General features: G+C 44.1%; 1 protein-coding gene across 1 annotated transcript; it reads right to left on the bottom strand.

The window, feature by feature from the left end:
- Positions 1-2,418: 2,418 nt before the first annotated feature.
- On the bottom strand, positions 2,419-11,930 carry LOC306979140 (somatostatin receptor type 2-like). The gene is made up of 3 exons (XM_079577988.1): positions 11,424-11,930; positions 5,185-5,510; positions 2,419-3,625 (listed from the first exon to the last, which is right to left on the bottom strand). The coding sequence occupies exons 1-3, from the start codon at positions 11,809-11,811 to the stop codon at positions 3,194-3,196; spliced, it is 1,146 nt and encodes a 381-aa protein (XP_079434114.1). The 5' UTR covers positions 11,812-11,930; the 3' UTR covers positions 2,419-3,193.
- Positions 11,931-13,414: the final 1,484 nt, after the last annotated feature.

The following is a 13,414-nucleotide window of genomic DNA, read 5'->3' as shown; positions in this document are numbered from 1 at the left end:
AAACATTTCTTTCAGCCTTTTAAAGCTTTAGAAAGTTTGCTATTGATTTTTTTCTGATCAGGAAAAGTAGCTACATAGACGCGATGTTCTTTTATCTGTTTTGTAAAGAACTTAAACTTTACCAATGTTGACTAGCCTTTCATGCTAACAGATGCCACAATGTAAACGCATAAAAAGGCGTCCTGGTTCACAACATTTTTTCTGTCAGTCTTTTTTGTTTATTTACTTATGATAATGTTATAAGTTGAATCCATTTACCATAAAGACTGCTCAATCAAGGCTCTCAAATGTTGTAAGATCCAAGCCTCCATTTTTGATAACGGCATGCTAACAAGTGCAAAGTGGCCCGGAATGGGTCCAGTGATAGATCGATGTTCAATCTATTACACCAAAAATCCAGGAAATGCAGATGGGAGCGCTTTAGTTTTAGAAGATGAGATGACCAAAGCAAACGGGATTTCTCACCAGGTATATTTTTGACGAGTGAACAAAGTTATAGCAGCGCAAAAAAGTTTCTTTTAATGTGTCCAAAAATGAAGCGTCTTGTTACGCACTTTTGCTTGAATGTGTTGTTTTTCTTACTCAGACCAAGTGTTTTAGATGTTTCCTTTACCTTGACATGCAAAGCCTTAGAAGATATTAGCATATTGATGAAAATGCTTGAACTAATCCATTTACACAGTTGGCCCAAGGGCTTGGTTTATCGCTCTGTGGCTTGAACTTGTGGACCTGGGGCATTTCAATGTTCCAACACGTCCTTTATATCTGCTCAGTGGACAGTGTGATCTCACCGGGCTTAGCTGTGAATCTTATACAAGCAGGAGGCATTCAGGAGAGTGAGCAAAACCAATTAGGGGTGCGGCAAAGATCTCCACAGCTCCAAGGCGCTAACTACTGTACCTTGAATCTGGCGGGGGACCTTTTTAGGCTACTTTCACACTCTTGATTAGTTTTTGCCGCATTGAATTAGCTATATTTTTCTGGTCTAAGCCGTGGGTGCACTATATTATACCGATGAGGTATTGCTGCCATTGAGCTGCTGCCTGTTTGATTAGTGGCTGCTTTGTGGATTTGCAGACCCAGAAAGGATTTTCAAAAATTGTGAAAAGACGGGGCATCCTTCTTCAACTTTTCTCCACACTAATAGGTCAGAACTTTCCACGTGGTGCTTTCTATCCATAAGAGGGAACATGCATATATGACTGCAAATAAACACGTCTGATTTTTCTAGTCGGAGAAACTTCTGGGTCTGTCTCTACGGTCGTCAAAAACATAGAGTGAAGGCAGGTTTTTTTTTGGTGTACAAAATGCAAGGTGGGGAACGTGTGATGTGTCACAGCCAACGTGCCTTTGCAACTGCAGTCCATCAGGAAACCTTCTGATACTCCCGACTCGCGCACAGCTCCAAAGCGCTTTGAACACGGCACACAGCTGACGCCGCCCGGGCAACTGTCCACAAATGTAGATGCGTGGAGAAGAAAAAGATGCTATAGGTCTGTCTGTCAGAGGGGGGTAAAATGTGTAAATTATTGAGGGGACTGTCAGCTTAACGTTAGTCCAGTCGCTCACAAAATTGGAGATGAAAGAGGTCTGAAAAGTAGGTTCTTCTATAGTGCCAGATGGATGTTGTTAGTGATAGACTTGAGCAAGAAACCTGTTTGGACATGTGGGCGATGACGGCTCAACAAAGTGGATTTAGGGCCTTTGAAAATATGGAGAAATATTATTTAATGACACACACCATACGACGACTACTACAGGTACTTATGACCAAAACACTTAGCCTAAGATCAGTATTTAACCCCAGAAGCATGGAAAAATTAAATACAATTACCAAATTTGGACAATATAGTGTATCTTATGTGACTTGATGGACTTTAAACCAACAATACGGAATATCCAATCACTATACAGTATATATCACAAAACATGTTAGACGATGATACGAACTCTACATAATCACTCTTATACTGTTTATAAGTTATTGATTTAATAAATTGTATTTATTTAGAAATACTTCCCTTCATTTGGACAAAAAATAGAAGTCTACATGAGCGTCTGTTCTACAAAGTTTTCCCTGTAATTTTGAAGTAAATTTATAGATCTGTTAAGGACTTAGCCTTCCATTGTACAAAAAAAATTTCTCTATTATTTTTTTTCTGTCTAAAAATAATACCGCTTCATCGCAGCATTCGTCGAACTCTGGGAACAGCGTGTGCTTTCTCCTTATTAGAACGGATGCTGTTAATACTGGCAGGGTACAGCATGTACCATGTGATTTTTAAATATAATGGCTGCCTTTGCTGCACCATTTAAGACCACAGTGTAGCATGAGAGTGCACCCTTCAGTAATAATTGCATCCAAAGACATTTGTTTTTAGACTTTATGCTGTCATTTTGGATCTTAAAAAGATCCAATCATCGTAAACACAGTAAACGTTTTTTTTGTTTTTTTTTGTTTTTTAAAGCTTTCTCTGTTCATATTGTCCACGGGCGCTGATGTCAATTCAGGGCCCTGAAAAGGCTTCATACAGCATGTCTCTCCACAAGCTACAATATTAAAGTATTGAAAATAACACTTAGTAGGTATAGTATTGTTGAGTAAAATATGTACAGATTTCGATGTGCTCAAGGTCAGCCCTACTTTCTTTCAACAATATTGCAATTGCTGGAGCTCTTTGCTGCGTCCTTCATGTTTGCTATCTATAAATGACTAGCTCCCTTCATCAAGATTTGCTTTCCTTGGCCTTTGTCCAGTGAGCCGTCCGAGCTCTCTTAAAATACCTTTGGACATTTCCAGAGTGTGGAAAGTTCTGCAGTTTCCCTAATGCTCTTCCACTTCAGTGAAATTCTCCCAAATCCAATAGAATCCGTATAAAGGTGAATTCTGCTACATTCCGGCGTGACTTCTCTACGCCGCAAACTTGCAAGAAAACATCGGCGCTTGAGTCCCGCGTTAGCTTCTCACACACTATTGAAAATCACTACATTTCACTCAAGGCCTTGTGATGCAAAGTTTTCTGCAATGTTGCGTCACTCGCCCAATATTGACACGTACTCTGTGAACCTTTTGTAGCTCCCTTGATTGAATTGTCAACGATTGAACTGTTGATTTTCGTATGGACTTTGCCCCCAGTAGCAATCACTACATCATAGCTCCTCCAACAGCTCGTCGAGCCCCGTTCGCGTCGATTCAAATGCTAGTCTGCAGCTCCCCGTTTAGCAGCGACGCGTTGTGGGTCTCCAAGTTAGCGCCGATGATCACCGCGTCGTGCACCATCCTGCTCCGGTCGGCCCTGCTGTCGCTGCGCTCCATCTCGTCCAGCCCGGCCACCTTCTTGAGGCACAGGACGTTCTGGAAGCTCTTCTTGAAGTTGTCTGACAAGAAGGCGTACAGGACGGGGTTGGCGCAGCTGTTGGCGTAGCCCAGCACCACCACGCAGTCGAAGGTGCTCTTGACGACCGGGGTGGGCTTGATGGAGCTGGAGACCGAGGTGACGTTGAAGATGTAGAACGGGAGCCAGCAGAGGACGAAGACGGCCACCACGATGGACACCATGCGGGTGACTTTGCGCTCGGAGCGTTTGCGCTTGGTGGAGCCCACGCGCATTCCGGATGATTTGACCTGGAAAAGAACACATTCGGTATAATAAACAAATGTAGATTTAAAAATTTAAAATACTGAAATTATTGTTCAAATTCAGGTGTTTGGACAATATAGTCTGTTAGATGTACTACGGCCAACAGTCTTTCAATTCTAGGTTGAGGAATTTTTGCCCGTTCTTCCTTAAGAGGTCTTCCAGAGCAGAGAGATTTCTTGGCCGCCTTGCGCACGCTGCTCTTTGGAGGTTCATCCACAGATCTTCAATCATGTTTAGGTCAGACGACTGTGAAGGCCATGGCAAGACCTTCAGACTGCACCTCTTGATCCACTGTGGATTTGAAGGTGTGTTTAGGATCATTACCCATTTGTAGAAGCCATTTGCATTTTGACGTCGCCTTTTTCGCAGATGGTGTTACGTTTTCTTCCAGAATTTGTTGGAAATCTGACCTTCTGCCCATGAAATGTTCCCTTTACTTTGATTTGAAAAATGTTAAAAGGAACACCAGCCACCGTTTTCACATACTGAGATATGTTCTTACCTGAGCTTAGACGAGTTGATGCGTACCTGGTCGACAAAAGATGTTGTTAGCATTTGGCCTCTCCCAGTATATTCCTATAGCTCCAAACGGGGGTGAAGTTGGAAGCGACCACGCTCTTCCACGGGCACAAAGACCAGACAGGTACATATCAACTCGTCTAAGCTCAGGTAAGAACATATCACAGTATGGAAAAACGGTAGCCTGTTCTTTTAAAGCAGGGGTCCCCAACTGGTGGACCTGGGTCCAGATCCGGAACTCCACAGGCTTTAGTCAGCTCTGTGCTCAGTTGTGTAAATATACAACCTGTGCTCTTGTTTTAACATTTTCAAGAGCAATGACGAAAGTTACGAAAGAAAAGTTCGTAAGCCTCAAGTTGATTTAGTTGGGGACCCCTGGTTTAAAGTCATTCCCGGGTCTCTTGTTGATCATTTTGGCTCATGTAAAATATATGGATAGTTCTTCGGAGTTCTATTACTACCTGCTGTAGACAAAATGGTGGATTTTACCAATAAAGCTTGATCTATATCTGTCGTTTCCCTTCCCAGCTGTTATTGTCGAGCGTAGCCTTTCATTTAAACTCCAAACAAATTGTAGCCCTTTACAAACAATGGCTGAATTGCAGACTTCTGTTCTCCTGCTCTAAGTCGTACTGACTGCGTGTCAACAAGGAGCGAATGCGTTTGCTACGAGAGATGACGATTTAACAGCGCGGTGGCCAATAATTCAAAGCTAAACAGAGACATTACCATATGTCACTGATCTGGCGCGCAACCCCCGTGTAACGTGTGGGATCCAGGAACACATGCATGTTTGTAAAAGGCTAGAAATAACCTACAAAGACTTACTGCCAAAGTAAACAATTATTTCTGGAACTATACAGTATAGTAGAGTAATGGAGTGAAGCACGTTTTTAGTGTTTGCATTTCTCTTTCCCGTTCAGGCCTGAGAACAAACTGACCTATCGGATTCCCATTAACTCCAGACACGTGAAGGTCAGCTACATCCATCTACTGTTAATGCACTTCCCTTTCACCCCCTCACCTTGATTATAATGAGCAGGTAGCACATACAGATGACCGCCAGGGGCATGAAGAAACCGATGAAGAAGGTGTAGACTATGAAGGCCGTGTAGTAGACGTCTTGCGGCTCCGGCCAGACGATGCCGCACACAGGGACGTTATCCAGGCCGCTGAAGATCATGGTGGGCAGGATCACCAGCAGAGACACCCCCCACACGGTGAGGTTTATGAGCTTGGCGACCCGAGGCTTCCTCCATTTGGTCGACTTTATCGGGTGGACCACTGCCAGGTAGCGGTCGATGCTCATCACCATGAGGCAGAAGATGCTGGTGAACTGGTTCAGGGAGTCTGGGAGTCGGGAGGAAGAGGAGACTGAGTTAGAGCGCAGGGGTAATGCATTAATGAAAAAGCCACACACCAGGAGATACGGCGGCCCACTGTGAGATGAGGGAATATTAGATTTCCGTGTTAAAGTTTCATGTGGAGATGGAAGGCGGCGAAAACATTATCGGGAGTGGAAATAACAGATTTCTTTCATATAGATTTGTGAAGATTCAATTAACACAATTTTTTCCGTTTATAGATTAGGAAATACATTTAATACGGAAACTGTGCTGGCTTCATGTGATGCTTGAGTGTTCGTCTTTCTGCAGGCTTATTTTGTGTTCATGTTCTTTGGGCTGTAGATACAGACGTCACTGCATCATACCAGGGGGCGTGGCCCAGCCGAGGGGGTAAAAAGCTTCTCATGAGTCACAATTTTTCACAATTTTTTGCTGTTTTCTGGCGGACTATGAACATATTTATCACATATAACGTCAGTCATTAGCTAACTAAGTAAAACATTAGCTTTGCCAACTTCCTGCTTAGCATTGTCCTTTAAAAAAAAAAAAGTTGGCTTTATTGGCTGTTGAACCACTCTGCTCCTCTGTCCATCCATCCATCCATCCATTTTTTCCGCTTTATCCGGGGCCGGGTCGCGGGGGCAGCAGTCTCAGCAGAGATGCCCAGACTTCCCGATCCACACACACCTCGTCCAGCTGTTCTGGGGGGACCCCGAGGCGACACCAGGCCAGCTCGGAGACATAGTCCCACCAGGGCCTTGTCCCACTAGGACATGCCTGGAACACCTCCCACGGGACGCGACCAGGAGGCATCCGGAACAGATGCCCGAGCCACCTCAGCTGGCTCCTTTCGACGTGGAGGAGCAGCGACTCTACTCCGAGCTCCTCCCGGGTAACTGAGCTCCTCACCCGATCTCGGAGGGTGCGCCCAGCCACCCTGCGAAGGAAACTCATTTCGGCCGCTTGTATTCGCGATCTTGTCCTTTCGGTCACGACCCAAATCTCATGACCATAGGTGAGGGTGGGAACGTAGATCGATCGGTAAATCGAGAGCTTTGCCCCGACTCAGCTCCCTCTTCACCACGACAGACCGATACAGCGACCGATACAGCGATCACTGCTGACGCCGCACCGATCCGTCTGTCCATCTCATGCTCCATCCGTCCCTCACTCGTGAACAAGACCACGAGATATTTGAACTCCTCCACTTGAGGTAAGGACTCCCCACCGACCTGAAGAGGGGAAGCCACCCTTTTCCGGTGGAGAACCATGGCCTCGGATTTGGAGGTGCTGATCCTCATCCCGGCCGCTACACACTCGGCTGCACACCGCCCCAGAGCGTGCTGAAGGTCCTGGTTCGTTGGAGCCATCAGAACAACATCATCCGCAAACAGCAGAGATGAGATCCTGAGGCTCCCAAACCGGACACCCTCCGGCCCCTGGCTGCTCCTCTGTGTCTATCTTTATTTAGTAGAAAAATATATTTATAACTCAGTGTTTGTTAAAGTAATGGTGGAAAAATGTGTAACAGGTCATGATGTGTCTCTCTGTGGGTGTTTCCTTATTTGCAGTGGGCCAATGGCCATGTCTTTTTAAGTGGGCAGTTATTAGGGGCGGGACTTACATTATAAAACACCTGTGCACCTTTGGGTATCACTTTATTTTACACTACCTTGATACATTGTACCAAACTAAATTTAGTACAATGTACTGTGCTCTGTAACAATCAGTAATAACTTGTACCTATGTAGTACATACAAAATGGAATAATGTGTATTAGTACTTTGTAAGTACATAATGTAATAGGACATGAGGCCCTTGGGGTTAGGACTTAAGGTTAGGGTTAGAGTTTTTATTACATTATGTACCTACAAACTACAAATACACATTATTCCATTGTGTATCTACCCCATAGGTACAACTTATTACACATTGTTACAAAGCCTATTACATTGTACTAAATTTAGTAAAATGTAAAATAAAGTGTCACCCTTGTTCACATTAATGCTTAAGTATATTATCAATGTAGATGTTTGTTTTTAGTTGCATAGCTCTAAATAATACTCATTGTAACATTGCTTGCTCTCATTGTTCTGTTTCGTCTCGTCCACCTGGGGTCCAAGTCAGTCTGAGGGTGAGTCGGCCGCTGGGACGGCGTGTGGTTGCTGGGGTCTTAGCACCTAACCAGCACAGAGACCAGGAGCCATGTTGTGGAGCCCATCTATTGTAAGTTCCTTCCACCCATGTCAATGTCTTGCTCCTCCAAGCTCCTCCTCCTCCCGAAACAAACAACTGAACCCCATCAGACCCTGCTCCCTCCCAAATCATTTTAATTTTTTCTCTTCTTTGTTCTCCCCCTCTGATTGCCTGAAACATGACCATAATGGGCCATTCCAAACATGCCGTCTGTGTATTATTAATGTTTAACAGAGCTAACCAGAAAAGATTTTAGAGCACGTTATCACACATACGATAACAGATCACAGTAAACCCGTAAAAGCAGCAACGTTTAATCAAAGAGATCCTACTTTATCTCACAAATCCCCTGATTTTCTGCAGGTCATGTCAGGAGAGACGACTGAACAAAGGCTTTTGACCCAATTTAGTTCTTTTTCTGTCAAGCGTTCAACAGATAAATGCTGTGGTCAAGGCCAGCTTTTTCCAGCTGCGCCTTTTGTCCAAGGTGAAGCCTTTTCTCTCACGCCAAGACCTGGAGAAGGCGACCCACGCATTTATCAGTTCTCGGTTGGACTATTGCAACGCTCTATACTCTGGCCTCCCACAGTCGTCACTCCACCGGTTGCAGTTAGTGCAGAATGCAGCAGCCCGTCTTCTCACCGGTTCATCCAGACACAGCCACATCACTCCCGTCCTCTCCTCCCTGCACTGGCTCCCGGTCCGTTTTCGGATTGATTTTAAAATGTTAACGCTTGTTTTTAAAGCCCTCCATGGTCTCGCTCCTTTTTATTTGTCTGAGTTGTTGACCGTACATCGCCCCAGCAGAGCTCTCCGGTCTGCCAATCAGATGGTTCTGGACGTGCCCAGGTCCCGGTACAAACAGTTGGGCGATCGTTCCTTTGTTGTTGCCGCGCCTAAACTGTGGAACAGCCTGCCCCTCAGTCTGCGTGTTCTCACGGACCTGTCCCTTTTTAAGTCCAGATTAAAGACACATCTTTTCAAACTTGCTTTTAATACTTGAGCACTGAATTGTGTCGAGGTTGCAATTATTTGGTGTTTTTAAATGTGTTTTATCTTTCTGTGAAGCACTTTGGTCCTCCTGGTGTTGCTGTAAAGTGCTATATAAATAAACTTTGATTGATTGATTGAAGCGTTCGTATGCATCTTTTAACATGGAAAACAATTTCCCCAAGTTTCCAAGAACCACATTAATGCTGCAGTGTGGCAGTCTGCAGCAGCGGGTGCACTGCGGTGTGCCTCGTGGAGGATAATGTGTTACTTTTATAGTTATAGTTTCATAGTGAGTCTAAGTATAAGGCTTAAGTTTATCAAAGTGTAGCTGAAAGTGACATTCGACAATCTGAAATGCGTTTTTATAAATGTATTGTGGCATAGACTCATAGCTATGCCGGCTCACAAAAATCCGTCCTTCTATTCTATTACAGATAACAGTCATTTTCAGCATTCAGTCTCCATCAAGCTATTTCTGGCAGGTAGGAATTTAAGAAGGATTTCTGCGCCGCGTGTCTGACTTCAAATGGTCACATCAAGTAAATGGAACTGGGGGAAGAAGCTATACATTTGAAATAGGAGCGTAATGTGTATGATCTAGCAAGAAAAAATGTATGGAAACTGTTATAGCGGGCCCCCTCATGTGCAATTCTATAAACTTTGAACGCGATTCAATTGAATGACTTTGTTCCGACTTCTTGCCCAAGTGCAGAATACTTTAAGTTTAGCGATGGTCAGACCTTGCCATAGTTTTGACCTGTTTTACACATTAAAGCGAGGAGGCAGTATTACTGTAGCAAAAAGAAAAATATGAGAAGTTTATCAAGCAGATCTATGGATCGGTTTGGCACTGATGTAAAATGAGGACTATAGGACTATGAATTATACTATATGAATTAAGACATTCAAAACTAAATATTCTGCCTTTTGAATGGTGAAGTGTCCCCAAAATGTTGCTGATAACCGGATAACATTGATGTGACTGAAACCCATGTATAGTAATTGTAACCTGAAGCCTTATAATTAATGCTTTAGTTGACAGAACTCTTAAAGGAGCCACACTACATTTAATTCTTGTTTAAATAAGTTACTTTCTTTTGATTTTCCAATAACAATGTGGACAGGACACACTCGTTGGCTTTATTTCCCTATGAGTTAGTAGCAGCGTCTTGTCTGAAAAAATAAATAGCTTAAGGCAGTGAGTTACTGATGGACGGTCAGAGCATCATGTGCGTCAGAAGCAAAGAATTCACCAGAGGAAACTTCCTGGTCATCAAAACATTTGGAGGTAGGAATTTTCCAGTTTTTAACACGTAGCCAGTGACTTCAGATCAGTATCTCACTGTCGGTGATGTTTTCTTGGACAATGCGTTGATTTGTGCAAGACATCGCTGATCCTTATTGGGAGAATAGCGAGAGGAAGGACCGCGGTGTCCGGAGATCGCACTCGGAGTCAGGAACACCTTAATGTACTCATAGGCCGCGGGGCTTTAACAGAAGTGTAGGCCCCCACCCTCCCTCAGCGCAAACCCCAAACCTAACCCTAACTCTAACCTATAACCCTAACCCTAAATCCCACCAGAACCCTAACCCTGCTACTCCTACATGTATCCCTCTGGGCCAGGTAGGGTACACACATAGCAGCGCAGCACAATCATTGCATACAGTTAGTCATGCCGCAAAGTGAAGTGATTGACATGAAAATCAACAAATCACCTTTTGTCCCTTAATTCTGATAGGCCCTCGACCAGGGGTAGGCAAGTTCTCTTGGCGGAGAGCCGATTTTCTTTATTGTATATAGACTGAGGGCCAAAGCCGCTGATTATTAGCCCAAAGTAAAGCACTGGAAAAATGACCATCTTAAATGAGATAAATGACTGAAAATGGCTTGAATTATGTCATTTCTTCCTTAAAAAGTTCTTTTTCTAGTGCACGTCTTTCAAATGCCAGTGTTGTACATAATATCTGACCTCATTTCTACCATTATTTCTCCTTCTTAACTCTAATAATGTTAAAAGTACTCTCTGATTTGTGTAATAATGTTTCTCAAAATCATCTTGAGGGCCAGAGGTGCTGTGCTGGAGGGCCGGATTTGGCCCCCGGGCCTGATGTTGCCTACCCCTGCCCTAGACTATGGTAGGCCCCTGGGCTCCAGCCCCTGCTAGCCCGTTGGATAAGGTGGCTCTGCTTGGAGTCACGTTCCATTCGCGTGCATAGAGCCCATTATTATTAAGTACCAGTGTTAATTTCGTCGACTAAAATATTTAGTCTTAATTTTAGTCAAAGTGATATTTTTGCCGACTAAAATTGGACTAAAACTAAATTTAAAGTTTTTCATGAGACTAAAACTATGACTAAAATGTCCAGATATTTTAGTCGACTAAAATCAGACTAAATAAAAATGAAAAGGAGAGACTAAAATCATCCAAACTTCTATGGACCGTCTGAAAGAGCCTCAGATCATGTAAATTCTCTGCCAAAGGATCAGCTCTGAGCTTTGTTCATGTGGAGCAGCTCCATGAAGCAGAGGAACAAGATTAAATATGATTATAATGAATATTATCAAAGCAAAGTCGACTAAATTCGTCTTAAATTTAGTCGAAATTTAGTCGGCTTTTAGGAATTCAAAACAAATGTTATAAATGTTTTAAATTGTGAAAACACACAAAATTTGCGTCCAAGGCAAGAAAAAGTCATGCGACGGAAACCAAGAAGCTCTGGCACCCACCTACGCTCATGATGACCCGGCACAGGGCCTCTCCGAAGGGCCAGTGCACCAGGGCCAGCTGCAGGGCGATGAACGGCAGGCTCATCATGCACAGCACGTCCGCCACTGCCAGGTTCAGGATGTAAATGTTGGTCACCGTCTTCATCTTGGCGTAGCGCAGAATGACGTAGATGACCAGCGCGTTGCCGCACAGTCCGATGGTGCACACCACGAAGTAGATGAAGGTGATCACGACCGAGCTGGTGGTGTCCTGGTGGATGGTCACCCTCTCGGTCATGTTGTAGTCGGAGTCGTTGTCCGGGAAGTAGCCGTCGTACATGAAGGGTTCGGGGATGGAGATGTTCGGGGGGCTGGTGGGGAAGTTCACCGTCCACTGTTCGACCGCCATGGCTCTGCGCAAAAGTTGGGAGTGGACCGCGGACTTCTGGAGCACGATAAATTATATCGTTGTCGACAAATCGGATCTGGGGGTGAAACGTTTTGAGCGGTTTTAGGGAAGGTTGAGTTGTTTGGGGCGTGAATCAAAACGTCTTTAAATCCATTGTGCAGGAACCGTCACTTCCAGTAGACCTAGAAACAAAGAAAGAAGAATAGGTAAGAAGAAACTAAACACAAAACCATTTTGAGTCAATGGAATGATCACAGAATTGATGGTGCTTTAGTAAGAAGATATTGGATGTGGAACTAAACGGAACAGGTCCTGTGAACAACAAAAACAGAGTCCTTTTTTTCCAAAACCTTCGCAGAGATAGAGCTGTAGTACAATTTCAGCCAGTTTGCACCTCGTTCCTATTTTTGCCTCAGAGTGAAACCATTTGGAAGGCGTTTGAAACAAATCTACTAACATTGTTTACTGCATTAGGCTCTTGGTGGAAACGTAAATACCAATAGAATTTCACTGAACCAGGTTATGGCCGATGGGAAGTGCAGTTATCAGTGCACATGAATCTGATAAGGTTAGATCATTTAAAAGATGTATAGTCCTCTTCATCTCAGCGGCAGCGCCGATGCCGAGAGTAAATACAGTGTAAGGAAATCGCCTAGCAGCCGGAGGAGGAAAAATGAAATAAGTTCCAGCCTGACAAAGTAAATAGTATATTGCGTATTCCTCAACATTATAGGAGATATATGAGATGCTTAGAAATCCGCTGCCTTGGTAAACTTTGCGGTCCCTGTGAGAAATTGCAAGCTCTCTAAGATTCAGATCAGAAAACCATGTACCTCCTTTGCCATTTGCAGCACATCTCCCTAAAGTTGATCAGGTTGTTGAAATGGACAATGAACACAGGTGCATTTTACATTTTTTGAATTTTTTGAACCCATTGAGCATGTTTGGGACGCTCTGGATTGGCACATACAGTACATTTTGACCATCTAAAGAACATAGCCGGAGTCCGCCCCATTCTCTCGATATCGTATGGACTACTGTAATGCCCTGCTTTCTGGTCTTCCCAAAAAGAGGATCTCAGGTCTACAACTTTTACAAAAATTCAGCAGCTCGTGTCCTGACGAAGACCAGGAGGCGGGACCACATTACACCGGTTTTAGAATCGCTGCATTGGCTCCCCGTGTGTTTCAGGATCGATTTTAAAGTTCTTTTAATGGTTTTTAAATGTCTTAATGGTCTTGGTCCTTCTTATCTTTCAGAACTGCTTTCACCTTACGAACCTTCACGGCCCCTTCGCTCCTCCGGCAGGGGTCTCCTAGTTATTCCTAAATTCAACAAAAAGGCTCAAGGCGAGGCGTCTTTCCAATATTACGGCCCTCGCCTCTGGAACCACCTGAGGAGGAGCTCAGGGCTAAATGTTTATTTCTAGCTTCATTAATTGCCTTTACTTCGGGATTTTAAACTCTTATGAGGGTTTTTAGATGGTTTGTTATATTTTTAGGCTCTCCCAGTGGGGCCCTCTCGATCGGGAGCAGTGACAGGCTGTGGCTGTGGGGGTGCTCAGGTGGAGGTGTGATGGTTCTGCCTCGCCTCCTCTGGGATC

The sequence above is a fragment of the Gobius niger genome, assembly GCF_951799975.1.
Source record: "Gobius niger genome assembly, chromosome: 19".
NCBI classification, from domain to species: Eukaryota; Metazoa; Chordata; class Actinopteri; order Gobiiformes; family Gobiidae; genus Gobius; species Gobius niger.
The sequence above is the reverse complement of the archived record's forward strand: the minus strand, read 5'-3'. Positions and strand labels throughout refer to the sequence as shown.